This window comes from Dermochelys coriacea, chromosome 5 (genome assembly GCF_009764565.3).
Source record: "Dermochelys coriacea isolate rDerCor1 chromosome 5, rDerCor1.pri.v4, whole genome shotgun sequence".
Lineage (NCBI taxonomy): Eukaryota > Metazoa > Chordata > Testudines > Dermochelyidae > Dermochelys > Dermochelys coriacea.
Genome location: NC_050072.1, coordinates 79,405,470 through 79,423,615, shown reverse-complemented (window position 1 = coordinate 79,423,615; position 18,146 = coordinate 79,405,470). Strand labels below are relative to the sequence as shown.

Genomic DNA, 18,146 nt, shown 5'->3' with positions numbered 1-18,146 from the left:
CCTTCCTTCCTGCTGTGTTGAGTGGAAATAAATATACAAATAATTTTAAAAGTTGTATATTTAGACACAAGCACATTCTGGCAACTTGGAAGTCAACGCTTTGGTCCCAATCATTCAATGAGCTTGACGCAAGCATAGAGGTCCACCTATAAGAAGCTTATTGCAGGAGCAGGGCCTTTTGTTTTATCATTTAGGTGTTATAGCATTATTGCTTTTTGAGGCTGAAAACCAAATTGAAATTATGAAGGTGTATTGTATTTGGGAGTGATGCTGCTGAAGTGTAGTGTATATTTCCAAAATTTTGCTGAAGCAATTAGAATTTATTAATAACATCTCTAACTTTTTTGACTGTTCACTTCATTTTACAGCCCAATTGTAAAGCAATGCTACTTCAGTGTTAAATATTTGAAAATGGAAAAAATAATTTTGAGAATACATTATTCTTTTCACTCAGCATAATTATCTTTCTATCATGTGAATAGGGTAGCAAACCTTTTTGTTGACTGTTCCAAAGGATGTTGGTAACAGAAAAATAAAGCACGTTTTCTTTTTAATTTTAGTAGCATTATTCCTTACAGTTCATGTTTAGCCATTTTACAGCTCTCTCTTAATTATTGTCACTGGAAATACACTACAGAATATTGCTTAAATATTTTTCAGTGTGTTTAGCTCATTTGAATATTGTGTTTTTTTTCTTTAGTGTTTTTAATTTCTTAACATTAGAGTTATGCATTGGTAATCCCACAGTAGCACTGACTAATGAAGAGATCTCTCTGTATCTTACTAGAGGAATCCTTTGTATTAGAAACAGCTGGATTTTTTACAATTTTGTCCTTTTCAGTATGTCTTTAATTTTCATTTAGCATTATCTCCGTTTTAAGATTTTTTTTCATATGAAATTAATGTGAAAAGTAGTATCCAATGTATTAAGCTTTAATGTAAATTTTCCATTGTGGTGGTGAAGAGATGTTGACAACCTAGAAATAGCCCAGCTGTCAAAAATCATTGACTTTTGATTACAGGCATGACATCTGTTGTATTCGTATTTGATCATTTAAAAATTGAGTCCACATTCAAAACTCAATCTGTTGCATTCAGCCAGCATTTTAAATTGTGGATATATCTCACGAGCATACATTTCAGTTTTCCCATAAGTCATATTAAATATTTTTATGTAGACTATTTAAACTATTTTTGCAATATTCAGAGCATGAAATACTTTTGTACAGTTATGTGACCTGGTCATGCCACACCTCTGTTCATATCCTAAGTTAATATATTAGTTCACAATCAGAGGCCAAATCAAACCATAGCTTGGGACGCTGAGGGCCGTATTCAGACATGATATGAGCAGGTTCAACTCCACTGATACCACATCTGAATCTGGCCGTTAGTATACAAAGCCAAGATCTGATGATCATTAAATATAGCCCTAAAATTCATTAATAATAGTAAATATGAGTGTCACAGGGTCTTCACAGGTTTCCTCCTTCTCTCCCCTGTGCTTAGGCTGGCAAAATAACACCTTTTTCAGATGTTTCACTGTTTGTGCTTTTATTTGCAGTGCCACAGTGTAGTCCCCATTATCCCCCCACAGTTATCCCCTTTCTAATCCGTTCCAGGATCTCCTGGCCTGTGAGGCTCCCTTCCTGTGGTGAGGAAGGCAGGAGGCAGAGCTGTAGCCTCCTGTCCCCTCCCAGGCTAGCCTCCCAAATGAGTTTTGTTCAGGACTTTTATAGCCCTCCCAGTCTTCAGTTGCTGCTTAGCTCAGCCTATTGCAGTGAGCCAGCCCCCATCAAGGCCTGCAGCTGGGCTCCCTGCTGACTGCTTTGAGTTGCACCTGGCCCCTCTGCCAGAAAGCAGGGCTTAGCCAGCATTTTAGCAGGGCATTCAAGGGGTTTTACCCCTGCCCTGCCACAGTGATGAACCAGAAGACACAATAATTAGTAAAATATTAGTTGCCACTCTGAATGTCCCATGTATTTTTTCCTCAGCAGAGTAGCATAGTGCTGACTACCTGCCATCGTCCTTATACCACATAAATCATACCTATCAGTCCCCATGAAATTCACAGTGGACAAGCTTATTGCATCCTGCTGGCACTCACCCAGGTTTACACCAACTAGATTCCTCTTCCACCCGACTTGCTGGATCTTGAAATTCTGGTTTTGTTACAGCAGTGTGTCCCCAAATTTGCTCAACCTAGTGCATTGCTTTCAAGTTGTGCTGGTGCAAATTTGCCTGGATACATTGATTGCTTGAAGACCAAGTGTTATCTTGCCCCAATGACACTGCCAGTGGCCTGATGTTGTTATAAAGGAATAATTCATGCTACTCAGTTTCCTTCAGATAAGTATCAGTGAGTTTAGTAATTAAAGAATGACACACCAAGAAATGCTTCCCTACATTCAGGGTAGACCTTCCGTGCGTCCCAGATATTTTTATGGCTCTTCTAATAAATGTAACCTAAAGCATGAAAAACTAAGAAAGCTTTTGCCTTTTCTTTGCCTAATGTTGCAGCGAATAGGAGATGAGAGGGAGATGAGAGAGGTCTGGCCCATAGCGTCTTTATTGTTTAATGCTAGCTAATGGAATCTGGACAGCTATAACCCCATGCAGGATCTTCATATCCATTAGGGTGGGCTGCTTCATTTTTCTGACCTATTAAAAGGCCTATCTTTGTGTCTTCATCCATTTACCTATTTAAGATAGTTGTTGTTCGAATTCTTGATTTTCATGCTTCAAGAATTCTTTCTAAATACCATTTTAAATGACTGTCATGCAGTGTTTTGTGGATGAAGGTGAGCCCAATCATTTTCAAGAATGGATATTTGGGTTGTCATCTTTGAACTGTTCTATTTGAGACCTACTGAATAACGGAATCCTGTTTTGTTTGACACCTAAGTATATTGTTTTGTAACACGCCATATTTACAAAGGAATTAGTAGGACTAAAGAGAGAGATGGTATGTTAGCTTTCTTACTTGTATGATGATGGGCGATCACTGGTTACTGAGTATGATGATCTTCCATGGGAGTTATGAGTCTTCAGGTGGCTAATAAGGCCAATCCTTGAACCATAAGTTCTATTGCAGTGGGGGCAGATGTTTTCGGACTCAAAACCGTGATTTTCAGAAACCCTGTACTCTAAACGAGAAAAAGCTACACTGGCACAGCTCAGGCGATGTTGAATTTCTGCATCAATATCTGCCTTGGATGAAAGATGACTTCCAAGGTAAAGGAAATGATATTCTCCAGTGCCGCTCTATTGATTTGATAGATGGGGCATCTAGTACCTCATTTGGAGAGGGCTAATAGAGCACGTTAGTCTTCTTGATATTAAAAGTGAGATCAAGACATGCGTAAGCATCGGCAAAACACATTCAAGATAGTTTGAAGATCTTTTTCAGAGTGGGCAAAGATTGTGTAGTCATCAGCATACTGAAGTTCACCAATAGATGATGTGGAGATCTTACTCTTGGCTTTCAGCCTGCTAAGCCTGAACAGCTTTCCATCCATTCTGTAAATTATTTCAATGCCAGCTGTAAACTTCCCAGCAACTAGGTAAAGAATGAGGGCGATCAAAACTGCAAACGTGGTTGGAACGATGATACAGCCCTCTTTGTACTTTGAAAGGTTCACTCTGGGAACCAGTACTGCTCAGGTCATTTTCATGTTGTCATAAATACATCAATGTCCTAAAATTGCTTCATCAAGACATCCAATCTTGGAGAGTACAGTCCAGAGTGCATGGCAATTCACTGAATCAAAAGTTTTAGTTAAATCAATAAAAGCTATGTACAGTGGTTGGTTTTGCTCTCGACACTTTTCTTGCAGCTGCCGTGCTGTGAAGATCATATCTATAGTTTCACGAAATGGTCAGAAACTACTCTGTGACTCCGGTAAAATTTCTTCTGACAGGAGCAGAAGGTGAGTTGCAAGGATCCGTTCCAGAACTTTGCCTGCAATGGCTAGGAGGGAGATACCACGATAATTTCCACAATCTGCTTTATCCCCTTTCTTGAAGAGGGTAACTATCAGGGCATCCCTCATTTCACTGGGTATCTTCAGATTTTAAGGATAAGCAGGTAAAGCTGCTGAATTAGCTCTGGTCCACAGTCTTTAAAGATTTCAGCGGGGATCCCATCTAGACCTGCTGCCTTGTTGTTCATCTGCTTGGTGGCACTGTGTACCTCATACAAATTAGGAGGGTCTTAGAGCTCATCCCTAAATGATCGTTGAGGGATTTGCTCAAGGATTTCATCTGCAACCACAGAATTATGGTTAAGGTGATCTTCAAAATGTTCTTTCCAGCAAGAATTGATGGCTTTGTTGTCCTTCAGAAGTGTGGTTCCATCCTTAGAGCAAAGAGGATTCATACCGTGACAAATAGGCCCATAAACAGTCTTGGTGGCACTAAAGGAACCGTATGTATTGTGGATATGTGAGAGATGTTGGAGTTCTTGCGCTTTCTCAGTCCACCATTTCATAGAATCATAGAATATCAGGGTTGGAAGGGACTTCAGGAGGTCATCTAGTCCAACCCCCTGCTCAAAGCAGGACTAATCACCAATTTTTACCCCAGATCCCTAAATGGCCCCCTCCAGGATTGAACTCGCAATCGTGGGTTTAGCAGGCCAATGCTCAAACCACTGAGCTATCCCATTTGTTCTTGAGTTCTCTGGTTTTAAGTTGGACTTCTGCCCTCGCGTTGGCATGGGCTTCTATCTTTATATTATAATTTATATCATTCTGAGAAGCATGAAATGCCATTCTGTTGCTCAATTTCAGCATCATTCTCATCAACCAGTTCTGATGATTTCTGGTTTGGTAGCCTGTGGTTTCCTCACAGGTATAGATTACTGCTTTCAACTGGCTCCAGTGTTCCTCAATTTCTTCTGGAAACTCTGATGGGAGCTTTTCTTCTAAGACTGCTTGGAAGCGGTCACGCTTAATAGGGTCCTTCAAATCTTGAATCTTCAACTTGTGCCTGACCTGCTTCTTTTGTAGCCTCCATTTGGGAGCGATCTTAATTTTCATTCTGGATCGAATAAGGCGATGATCAGTCCAACAATCATCAGCACTTGTCATTGCTCTTGTGAGAAGTATGTCACTACGATCTTGGGCACGAACTATAACGTAGTCGAGGAGATGCCAGTGCTTTGACTGTGAGTGCCTCCAAGATGTTTTGAATTTTTCCTTTTGTCCGAAGAGAGTATTCGTAATAATTTCATGTTCGGCACACTTGGTCAGGAGCAGAATTCCATTTGAATTGCTTTGGCCAACTCCTTCTTTCCCGATTATTCCCTTCCACAGATCTGAGTCTCATCCCACTCATTCATTGAAATCCCCCAGAAGGATGATCTTGTCTTCTGTAGGGGTCTCCGATAAAATGGTTGCCAACTGAGAATAAAAATCTTCCTTTACATTTTCATCTGCATCCATTGTTGGTGTGTCTCAATCTGAGTGTCATAAACCGTTCATTGATGCCAACTGGTACCTCAGAGACTAATAGTAGAACAGACAGAGGATAACTGCACAATGGAGGTGAAACTGTTCTGTAATGTTACAACGGGGCGGGAGGAGGGATAGCTTAGTGGTTTGAGCATTGGCCTCCTAAAGCCAGGGTTGTGAGTTCAATCCTTGAGGGGGCCATTTAGGGATCGGGGGCAAAAATTGGGGATTGGTCCTGCTTTGAGCAGTGGGTTGGACTAGATGACCTCCTGAGGTCCCTTCCAACCCTGGTATTTTATAATTATGATTCATAAACGGCTGTGAACGGCTATGAATGTGGATGTCGGCTGCAGCAAATAGAGGATCTCCAATAATCATGGTGCCCATGCCATTGGTTTCAAGTCCTGTATCCGTCAAGGATAGTGTGGTGACTGTTGTGCACCAGTCTCCCCCCTTTAAAAGAAGTCCCACACAGGCATCTTCTGGTTTTTGGGAAAAACATTACACAAGTCAAAAGTCCGGTGGTGATCGGCGAGTGGCAACAGGAACAGGACAGTGAAATCCGGAAGTTCCTAGTTACAGATCGACACACAGGTGGTAGGTGTGTAATACAGTCGTCTTGCTTGAGGATTGAGGTGGGTCAAGCATCTCAGCAGCTGCACCCACAACTGAGCAGTCCTTTTTAGGATCCACTCTGCTCACCCCATATGGGGAAGGGGTTAAAAAAGGTACCCTAAAAATAATCTTGCCTCTGTTTTTTCCTGGCGGGATAGCCACATCCAGCAGGATCACCACCTCAGTGGTCGAAAATGTAAGAAACTCTTCAACTTTGGAACTTGGAACATACGTACCCTGATGGACAACACAAACAGCAACTGACCAGAGCGACGTACAGTCATTATTGCTCGTGAATTGAGTCTGTTTAACATCGACTCAGTTCATTAGCTGCTTCTCTGAAACTAGAAGAGCTAATGAAGGACAGGTGAGGGAGGGAAAAAGAGGATACACCTATTTCTGGAGGGGAAAATCTATAGATGAACTTCGATAGCATGAAATGGGCTTTGCTATAAAGAACATTAAGAACTTTTACAGTACAAGTATGATGAATTATTGTCAAATGATGTAAATGAAAATGACTGGAAGCTAACTGTCTCCTTGTAGTTTTTTTTTTTGAAGCACTACTGTCTTCTGATGATATTTCTATACAAAATAATAGACAAAATTTTAAATGTTGGATACCAAAACGTGTTGAGCAAGTGGGCCCAAATAAATAGATGTATTAATGCAACAATGTCATGCTTGTAACCAAAATGAATAATTTCTCCAATATTTGGTCCTAAACTGCTAAGCTAAAAAGAGAACCCATGGAGAGAGTTATATTTAAATGTTAAAAGTGAATCAAAATCCGACAGTTAGAAATGCTTCATTTCCATTAATGAAGTAAACTGTGTTATCGAAGTAATCTAATTGAATAATTTTTTTAGTTAACTAACAAACCAACTTATATCATTACTTTATGTACTCCTATTCCCAGTAGGTAATTGAAACTCTCTTGCCAGGCATTTTTTTTTAACATTGCCACTCCAGGTATATTGAAAGTGCTAGTTACTTAAAGATATGACTTGCATAGTTCTTTTGATAGCGTGATATGGTCATACGTTGGTTAAAACAGCATCTTTGAAATTATCCATTTTTATCTAGAAAGCAAAAATCCTGTCTTTCTGCAACTCTGCAAGTATACTGTGAGGGCAAAGATGCCTAACATTTCAGTCATTTGTCACTGAAATCTTGCTGCTTCAGCCTTTTAAATCATTATTTGGCTAACCAAAATATTATTTATTTCCTCTTCCAGACATTCCTGGACAAGCTATACTGATGAAGTTGAGTCAATAGTAAAAACTTCATATAGAAGATACAAATATAGTTGACTTAAAAAAAAAAAAAAAAGCCGCCATGAGTACAAACTTGATAAAACTGCACTGTTGGTTGTAATTCCATAGAATTACAAAGTCTCACTTGAAAAATTTGGTGAACAGATATATTATATGTTAGTCTTCATATCAGAGGGAAACAGAACTTTCTTTCCTGTGTAGCCAAAACTTTCCTTAAACATTATTTCTCTTATGCTCTCTGTATATCCCGTAATCAAGAATTCATTATTTTTGAATGTGAAGTTTTCAGTGTCTGTTTTATATCAGTTACTTGACTGAAATAAAGTGTTAGGTCCAGAGACTAATTTAAGTTCTGACACTCATTCCATCCCCTGTGAATGTGTCTTATTATTAAATTAATGTATTCTAATTGATTTTATATCTGGGTGTTTTTAATGTAGTTTTATGAAGCAGAAAACAAGTATAAGATTTTGGAAAAGGAGTTCCAGCAGTACAAGGAACAGCAATGCAGCAAACCAGAAATCCGGTTACAATCAGAAATAAATCTTCTCACTTTAGAAAAGGTACCTTTGGACTTTACTGATCTTCCATAACTATGTTCTCATTATTGATGAAGATGAAAGAATAATCTGCTTCCAAGATGAAGTGGGTTAATCTCCATTTTTTTGTGTCTTCCAACAATTTCTTCAGCCACTAAATATTTAGAACCTATTTGTAGGTGAAACTGATCTTGTGGAATAGTTTTATATAACTTTTTTTTGACAGTTTTTGACTATTAGAAGTCAACATTTGACAACAGTTAACACATTTATATCCAGTTCTAAGTACAGGGGAAACTAGAAACTTACATACCACTTGGAAAATGCTTATGTTTTAATGGCTACCACTGTAGTTAGAATTGGGGGACTCTGAAGAGCAAAACCTGGGGAGAAAAAGAATTGAGGGTTTTGAATTTCCTAGCTTTTGTTAAGGTAAGTTTAAGATGGACATTCCACTATTACTTTTTAAATAGTGCTCCAGAAGTCCCTTTGTTTGTTTACAGAACAGAAACCACATTTGCATTAGCAATGAAAACTACGCCATTCAACTCCTTTAGTGACGCCTTTTCAACACTAGATAGAATGGCACTAGAACTAGTATTGAGAGGGTAGTTTAGTCTTTGTTTGTTTGTTTCTTTGCATTCTTGCTTGACTACCAGTGAGAGTGTTCATTTCCCATCTGGACGCTTGTTTACAGAGATTTTAACTGAAGCCATCAACTTATTTTAAATGGGTCACTGAACAGCGGTCATGTAATGACTACTTTATTTTACTACTGACTTGAGCTGGTTTCTAAGAAGCAGTGACCATATCCTTGCTAATCCACTGAACCATCCAGCCCCAGATATTCTGTTATCAACTCATGGCAGAGTGGCATGTACATTGGCCAAACCGGACAGTCTCTACGCAAAAGAATAAATGGACACAAATCTGACATCAGGAATCATAACATTCAAAAACCGGTAGGAGAACATTTCAACCTCTCTGGCCACTCAGTAAAAGATTTAAGGGTGGCAGTTTTGCAACAGAAAAGCTTAAAAATAGACTCCAACAAGAAACTGCTGAGCTTGAATTAATATGCAAACGAGATACCATTAACTTGGGTTTGAATAGAGACTGGGAGTGGCTAGTTCATTACACATATTGAATCTATTTCCCTCTGTTAAGTATTCTCACACCTTCTTGTCAACTGTCTAAACGGGCCATCTTGATTATCACTACAAAAGTTTTTTTTTTTTTTTCTCCTGATGATAATTCTCCTGATAATAGCTCATCTTAATTAATTAGCCTCTTACAGTTTGTATGGCAACTTCCACCTTCTCTGTATGTGTATATAGATATATCTTCTTACTATATGTTCCATTCTATGCATCCGATGAAGTGGGCTGTAGCACACAAAAGCTTATGCTCTAATAAATGTGTTAGTCGCTAAGGTGCCACCAGTACTCCTGTTCTTTTTGTGGATACAGACTAACACTGCTGCTACTCTGAAACCTTTAATACTTCTGTATATCATGATAAACTTCTCTGTGATAAATGTAGATGATTCATAATTCTAAAGCAGTGGCATTTCACATTTACCTTTCATTTTCTTTGTCCAAGTTGTATTCCATGCCTAGAATAGGAATAGTCAGGAAAAAGATTGAACTATTTTATATTTGAACCATGTCTTGTCACAGATTGTAGAGAGAACTCCTGCCTGGCCACCCACTAGGACTTCTCTGAGGGGAATCCAAACCTCTACAGCTGTGGAACCCTGGGGTGTTTCAAGCTCCTGGAGCCTGAACACAGTCCAGCACTGCCCCAATCTTGAGGTTCTTATTCACATTCTCAAGGTTCAGACCTTCTGTTGGACACCTTCCTCTGAGAGTTAGAATATGCTGTCCAGCCGCCAAGCCCCTTTGCATTCAGCACTGGCCCCAGACTTCCTAGTACTTAAACATAACCCCTCCCAGGACTCCACCCCAACAGATGTGAAGCTTCTGGCTTATAGTTTAACTCTGTTGGGGCATGCAGTAGTTGTGAAGCTGTCAACACACGCACCCATTGCCTCATCTTATGTCTTTATGCTCTTTTTACTTAGCAGATAAAGCACAGGGAGAGTACAGTTCATACAAAACAATAAAAAATTGTAAACACGGTGTCCCTCACTAGCACACCATTCTCTTGAGAGTCTTTTGGGGGATCCATCTGTGTTCTGTCAGTCAAGCAGACTGGCAAGGGCCTCCGCCCCTGCTCCCCCTCCCCTTGCCTACGCTGATCCAGCATGAGCCTTCCTCATCTTAATCTGGTGCAAAAAGGCTTTCTCTCCAGTTCCCCCAGGAGAGTCCCTTTATGGGTTGCTGATGGTGTTTATATGCTTCTTTTAGTTCTCCAGGCAACTTTCCATTTTTCTCAAACACCATCCACATCCCCCTTTCAGACAAGAGGAGGACATATCTCTCTCAGCTAGAGCTAACCCATTGTTCCAAGACGTTTTACGCTGAATAGATGATTGGGTGTGCATTACTCACCATTGTTTCTGGCCTAGCAGAGAGATTACACAACTGAGCTAACCCATGGTGGAGTCACATATGTAGACTTTCTATGACACAATAATTGATACAATTTTACAAAATCATCCACAATTCAGAAATGATAAACTTAGCCATTCTGTTTGTATCACAGCTTGTCAGATAAGATGAGAATTAAAGAATTTATATTGAAACATGGACAGATTTTCCATTATCACTTAATAAAACTCCAAACTCTGTATTGGCCACGTTAATTAACTTCGTTCTTCGTTTGAGACATTGAGGCAGTGCATTCCTGAAAATTAGCCAAGTTGGCTTAATGCAGGTATAACAGATTGCTTAGTGCATGTAAAAATAAATATTTTTGATATATGACCACTGGTGCCTAGTTGTCTTCATATGTTTTAAATATAGCCTGAAAAAGTATTGTCTATCATTGTAATTCCCTCTTACCATGTTTTATCATTCTAATGTAATCTTCAAATATTTGTTTAGTTGGTTTTATATCTTTATCAATGGTAAGTTAAGCAACAAAATACCTTGCAACGTTCTAGAGCAAATTTGCCTGTGTATAGAGGATAACCATGAAACCTAGGCCATCTTTGATGATTTTCTCCCTCTTCCCCAATCAAAGGTCCAAAATCTCTGAGATCCATATTTGCTTTAGTAAGAGCTGCCTACACCTCTAAAGGCAAGACTTGGCCCTAAGAGTTTTGAGTGCCCCTTAAACTGGAATGCTAACAATTAGAGCTGCTTGTAGAAAAACGAATGTGTTTTTTACCACTTTGAGGCTCTTTAAATAAGTTTACATTAGCTGTCTTGGGGCTAAGACTAATCTAGTTCCTTTTTGTATAGACTGCTAGACAATAAAAATAAGGCTATATTTTAAACAAGATTATGTTCATGTGCCATAATATTTACATTAAATTACATAACAGCTTTAGATGATGTTGTATGTTATACTGCATAAGCACTTTTCTTAAATGGACACTGTGTACATATAATCTTTCAATTATTGTTACCACTAGTATAGTGTTTCAGCTGATATGATTTGAATCACCATCAGGTTGAACTTGAAAGAAAGTTGGAATCAGCTACCAAATCAAAGCTGCACTACAAGCAACAGTGGGCCAGGGCTTTGAAAGAACTTGCAAGACTAAAACAGGTATGTAAATAGGATAGAGTACATGCACAATAAGGATGTAGTAGTCTTTTTTTTTTTTTTTTTTTTTGTGTTCCTATGATAAAGTCTGTTAATATTATGGGCTAGTCATGCCTTCTATTGTTGCATATTGATTTGTATTATAACTGCCAGTGTATGTTTAAAATGGTCAAAACTTTCCTAAAAAGTCAGCTTTGGGCTGGAATTTTTTGCAACTGGGCTTTGTCTGATAGTGACTTTTGGCAAAATCTCTTCATCTATTTTTGAGTTCGGAAAAATGGAAAAATATCTATTTCCCAAAGTTAAATAAAAATTCTGACTACACTTATTTTTAAAATAACAAGGATACAGAATAACTAGCTAAAGCTTGAAACTTAAACTTGGACATAATTCTCATTGTAGACCAGGGCCTTTGCTTGGCTTGGAACTGGGGTGATTTAAAAAAAGGTCGCTTCTGGGGAAGCTCCGTAAGCATCTGCTAGAAAAAGTCAAAAAATAAAAAGTTACAATGGTTTATCTTGGCCATGGTGCACATCCTGTTGTTTTATATTTTACGCCAGAAACTGCAATATTTAACATTTAACCGTATTCAACACTGAACCAGAAAAACGAGAATGAAAAATGCTATGCATGAACAATGTAGGTGAGTTAAAGTCGCTGTTAGAATCTAAACTGGCATTTCTTCTCTTTTACACCCTAACTTTAATTGTGCAACCTTAACGTTGCATTCAGGACTACTTTAAGAACATCTAGAATGTCCTATGCAAAGTCATTCAATAGTAGGGAGAAACAGAGCATTCATTCTGAACCTGCGCCATCACCACTAGCTGCAAAATCAAAAGAATTACTCGGGAAAACTTCTCTGCTGCCCAACCTCTTATGGAATTTGCCCCAAATTCCTTTAGAATGTCAAATGGAAGGGTAGAGGTATAAATCGTGTGTCCAGAAGTAGCATGTAGTTGGGAAGTAGACTTGTAATCGTGGATGGAGATTTCCTGCTAAACAGAAAGTGGCTACCTACAACGTGCCTTAGCTAAAGTTCTGTTTTAGTTGAATATCTTATTTTCCAGGTGTCTCGGGTTATGATGGCATAGCACTGTCAGTATAAAGTTTGTACAGCATATCCTGTAGTACTGGAACATGAGCATAAGCACACTTGCATTTTAATCTGTTCCTGGTGGGGCTGAGGTGCCCGGATGTCTGAGGATCCACTGTAGATTCATGTTTGGCAGTATTAACTGAATTAAACCTATTGCATTAGTCTCTGGTTTTAGTGTTTTAATTTTCTGTGTTTTCCAAGAGAAAAGTGACTGAGTAAAAATTGCTTGTATGTTTAAATACTTTTTAAAAAACTTTAATCTTACAAAGTCAACATCCTGAATGTGGTTTCTTGAGTGAAGGGTACGGGTACTTTGCTGCTATTGGTTAAGAGACAAGTTTGTTTTTGTTTGTGTTTTGTTTTTTGCAAAACTGACTTAACAGGCATTAATGCATCAGTTTACACTGTGATAGCTATATGGTCATAAAGTATACTTAGGCCCACATTTTTGAAGGTATCTAGGAGCCTAAATTTTATTTGCAGAAGGGATTTAGGCACTTCAGAGCCAAAAATCCCACTGTCAGTAGTATTTTGGCTCCTAAATGCCTAAATCGCTTTTGAAAAATGAAATTAATGCTCCTAAATCAGTTAGGTATTTCAGTGCAGTGTACTGCAACACCTACATACCTTTTAAAAAATTATAGAATTTGTAGAACATTGCAGAATACAGCTAACTTAGAGATCTGGAAATCACAGGTTACACAATTTTTTCCTGTCTCTGAATTTTCCCATCTGTGATGCCAATAAAGGATTTTTGATTGGTTTTTTTTTGTGGATTTTTCTGTGTGTATGTCAGTGAGGCATTTAAAATCTCTCTCAGGCCAGCATGTTGCAGTTGTTCCTTCAACCTCAGTGTAGTGAGGCGATGACTCACCAGTGTGGAGCCTCCTGCTGGTCATCTTTGGAATTACCTCTTTTTTCAGCCTTGGGAGCACCCTCTGTAGGCCGGTGTCTCACCTGCCGCTGGACCCGTGACCCTCCTGGACCCCAGTGCCCCTTTTCCTCAGGGTTCTGCCCCCAGCAGTAACCCACTCGCTCTGGGTCTCCCATCCCACGGGAACCCCCAATCCTCTAAACCCACCTTGCCTCAGTGGCTACAGCCATTCATAATCTAGCCCCTGCTTACTGGGGAAGACTGCAGTGTAATGGCCACTCATCATTGGCAAGGGATTAGGACCAGCTGCCTCTGCCTATTCCCAGGCTGCCCCTCTGCAGCCCTCGTATCTTTGATAGGCCTTCAACAAGGCCTTCAGCCTGGGGAGTTACCAGGCTGGAGCTCTCCAGCTCCTCTTGCCTTTCCCCAGCACTACTCTACCCAGGTACCGTTCTCTCCCAGGCAGCCAGATTCTTCTCTCTCCAGAGCTACAGAGAGACTCCTCCTGGCTTACAGCCCTTTTATAAGGGCCAGCTAGGTCCTGATTGAGCTGGCCACACCTGTGGTCAGCTATTCCCTCAGCTGCTTTCACTCCTTTTTCCAGCCATAGCCCTCTCCAGGGCTGCTTTCAGTTGGCTTCTCAGGGCAGCCCTCTCCCAGGGCTGTTTTAACCCCTTCACGGCCAGAGCAGGGTGACCACCCCACTACACTAAGTAATGCATATACATGCCACTATATTATTTTTTTCTTTACCTACTGCCTTCTATAAATATGGTATAGTTTGTGCTTGTAATAATTTAAGATTCCGTAAGCACTTCCATTCAGTAGGGTCAAATACACTAGAAAAAGCAAGAATTTTACCAATCCCTAGATCGAAAGGAAAGCCTAACATATTTAAAGATTGAGAGTTCAGACAAGGGTCTTCATGTTTTCATACTCCATCTTCACCCCTGTTTCCCATCCTTTTTTTTTTTTTTTGCTTTATGGAAGGGCTACTTTTCAAGGAGAGGAGCTTCTAATTCACTCCAGCATTAGGGTAAGTGAGCACCTCAGCTCCCTGAATCCAAATCTGATTCAGCAGGACCCAATAACTCTTTGGATTACGTTCCCCTGCTTTTCCATTTAAAGGTTTTGAAGTGTGTGCTCCAGGTTGCAGCATAAAAACTGCCTTCCCTGTATTTCTGTAAGATTTGCAGTGGAATGAAAGGATCTCTAATCTCTTAGGAATATAGACACCCAGTTATGAGGAAAAGCAAGAATGCAGGGCTAATTCACTCTTTCCTGCAAGACTAAAGATCTCTCTGGTGATTTCTGGGGCATAAAGGGGTAACTTAGCAGGATCTAGAAGAGACCTTACTGAAGAATAGACCAGCCAGTTCCTCTAAGAAAATTACATCTGTGGATTGGAAAGGAAAGTCTACTGGACTGGGGAGAAGGAGCGAGCTATCTGGATATGTGCTCAAAAGGAGACCCTGTTTCTGGATAAGCAGGATGCTGCTACTTCTCTACCTCTCCTTTCTTTCCCCTGTGAAGAAAAAACACAATCTAATGGATAATTGAAGCTTCAGGAAGGTCCTTCAGGGAGAATCACGTGGTCTTGTTGGGAGGAGAGGAGAAGTTTGTGTGCTAAGCAAGGAGGGATATGGAACGTAAGGCAGGGTCATCGTCAAAATCTTTGGATAAGCAGTGCCGAAATCTGAACTCAATGAATTTGAGATCCCAAATTCTCAATGCTCTTTATTTATAACTTACAGATAAATCAAATAAATTAGCGCCATGTATATTTGATGATCGCTAGAAAATCAAAGGTTCAGTTTTATGTGCTGTCCTGAGATTGTTCCTTTTCATCTAATTATTGTAGGTGTCAGAAATTGGTCCCTAATATTTCTGAAATACCTATGCACAAAAGGGTTGATCATTTGCCTCTCTAATCTTTTCACACCAGAAACTTGATTTTCCCAAAGGAAGCACCAAAATGTCCTGCCTTTTGTTTGTTTTCCCTTAAAGGCTTTTTAGATACTTGTTAGATGCATTTCATCTTTAGTTCACTGGTTCAAGTCATGCCAGATGGGTAGTGACAAAAACCATCACTTGCTGATAAGTTTGGTAACTTTAAAGTAATAGTTTTAGTCCAGGACCAACAGAAACCCTTGTTAGACATCTGAACCATTTAAATGAATGGACAGCAAGACCAAATTATACTCCCCTAAAACTTTATCCCTGAAAGTAGTCCACTTAAAATTAGATGGAGGCTTTTTTATGGGAAATAATATGGTAATACTTATGCTACTATTGTTAATGCTGTACTTAGTCAATCTGGCACTTTAAATTCAGTTAAAAATTAAAAAGCAAAACTGATCAGGAACCCATGTACTGTGTCTGAATATAAATTTGGAAATTTAGTTGCTTCAGGAATTCCACATCAGCTTTAGTTCAGATGATTTGTGCCATTGCAATAGTTCATCCAATTTCTTGTTTAAATTGGATTAGTACCATATTAATTTTGTGTTGCCTTAGGTGAATAGCCACAGGGTTGTAATCTGTGCCAGTAATTTGTCACACCAAAGCCCTCTGGAGGACTATACAAAACATTTGTGTAGTGAGGATTAGATGTTGAAAGCCATATCTTAGATTGTTAATAAATGTTAATGACAAAACCCAGCTGGTAAGTCTTGGAAATGAGATCTAATGCTTTGTGCCCATTGCCAAAGAACTGTTTAAACAGAGCTTTCCATTACTCAAAGGTGACCTAGTACAGTTGATTATGCTTCTTTATTTCATAAATTAACTAGCTGAATATTTAGCAAAATGTTCTTTTCTTCTGATTTTCAATTTTAAAAGTCAATGTTTCCTTAATTATAGCATTTTCTTTTTCTTTGGGAACAAGTCATGTTAGAACACTGCTGTGATGGCTTTATATTCTGTAGAAAATGAAGTTTGTGCATCGTAACTATGAAAATTTTGTGTGGACATTAAAAAGAAGAAATTCTTAATTTCTCTCTATCTGGAATTTTTGGATAATAAAACATAGTACCAGTTATAACTAGAGAAAGGCCTGAAGCACACCCTGACGTTTGTGACATAGGCTCATCTCTAAGTGTGAAAACTACAAAATTATACATTTTAATGGATTTGATCATGGTGTGTAAATTTTTTTATAAAATAAGTCTGAAAATCAACAGACTGTATCACAAGGACACCCAGATCTTTCTCCCTCATGCCCATTCCCTTTTTTCCTTGAAGGTATGTACTGTAACTTTTTATTTGTACTGTTTAACAAAATGTTTTACTCTCAAATAAGACCAAAAATTCAAAAATGTGCACATTTGCATTTTTTTCTTTATAACTCAGTTTTAAAATCTTGGCCTTTAAAATTTACCAACTAAGACCCAGATCCTGCAAAGATTTAGGCATGTGTAATTTTACTCATGGAAGTAGAGCCATTAAGGTCAGTGGAACTATTCATGTGCTGAGTTACACACATGCTTAAGACTTTGCAGGCTCGAGATGTAAAATTTAACAAATGTTTGAATGATGCAAGAAATCACTTTTTAAAAATAATGCAACATATTACCATTGCAGCTATAACTAACAGCGGTGTTATGATAGTTTTGAAGGCTGATAATCTCCCTTTTCTGATCTGGAAAATTAACAAAAACCATGTTTATGTTTAAATTAAAATTGTGTACATTTTGTGATAAGAGATTTTATTGTACAATACAAGTCTCTTACCATATATGTACTCTATATGGATTTGTTCAAAGCAGAACTGATGGATTTGTTTAAAACAACACAGACCTTATTGGCTGACATCGACTCTATCTTGTCCAGCCTCCTGCTTATCCACTCAGAGTAATTAATTTGATTAATTTATAAGTAATTTAGCCAAAGATGGGATGTAAATCTTTGTTTAAAAAAAAAAAACAGTTGGAGGTCCAAGGCTTGGTTAAAAACTGTGTCTTGAAACCATCCAGGCCCTCCTACTGACTTGTCAGCTCTGGGTTATTTTCAGAAAACTTTACTTGAGTTCCTTAGCTTCAATCGTAATTTTTTTCCCACAGACTTGCATGGTATGTGTGAGTGGGAGAGTGAATAGTGGCTGCTATTTAGCCATTGTTTAGTCTAGTGTATGTATGTTTACATCTCCCCCTTGGATTTATAGGCAGCTATGGCAAAATAAAGATTGTACTCTTTTGATTGAAGAGCCTCTTAACTAGAGCACCTGGCGGCATGAAGGGAGTCTTTTACAATCTGATTATTTTTCTTTATTACTGATTATTTAATTAATGTTTAAATTACTGTAGTACCAAAGGCCCAAAATCATTATTTAGAGCCCCATTGTGAAAGGTACTATGCAAATATTAAGAAGATAGCATTCCTGCCCCCAAAGAGCTTGCAATCTCAAGACGCACAAAGAAATGAAGGATGCGGGGGAGGGAGGGAATATACCAGGCGTAAATAATCTCAGACAATTGGTACACCTCTTATTAACTATACATATTTGTTTGTTTTGTTTTTTTTCTTGGTGGTGATATGGGGTCATTGGTGGGGTAAGGAGGAATACCAAGAGTACAGAGTTTAACCTGAGAATAGGAACATGAAAAAGGAATAAAT

The 18,146-nt window shown here is 38.8% G+C and overlaps 1 protein-coding gene across 8 annotated transcripts in view; it reads left to right on the top strand.

The window, feature by feature from the left end:
- The window catches only part of CEP120 (centrosomal protein 120), an 86,894-nt gene that overhangs the window by 57,049 nt on the left and 11,699 nt on the right, over window positions 1–18,146 (top strand). For 6 of the 8 annotated variants that reach the window (XR_006281314.1, XM_043514493.1, XM_043514492.1 and 3 more), the window contains 2 exons: window positions 7,786–7,908; window positions 11,464–11,562. The exons of 1 other annotated variant lie outside the window; for it this stretch is intronic. Coding sequence is in view for 5 of the 7 variants with exons in the window: in XM_043514493.1 (XP_043370428.1) it covers window positions 7,786–7,908; window positions 11,464–11,562 (222 nt within the window). In the remaining 2 variants the exon portion in view is untranslated. Of the gene's footprint in view, window positions 1–7,785; window positions 7,909–11,463; window positions 11,563–16,419; window positions 16,776–18,146 lie in introns of all 8 variants that reach the window. One more of the 8 variants, XR_006281315.1, reaches the window with a different exon arrangement.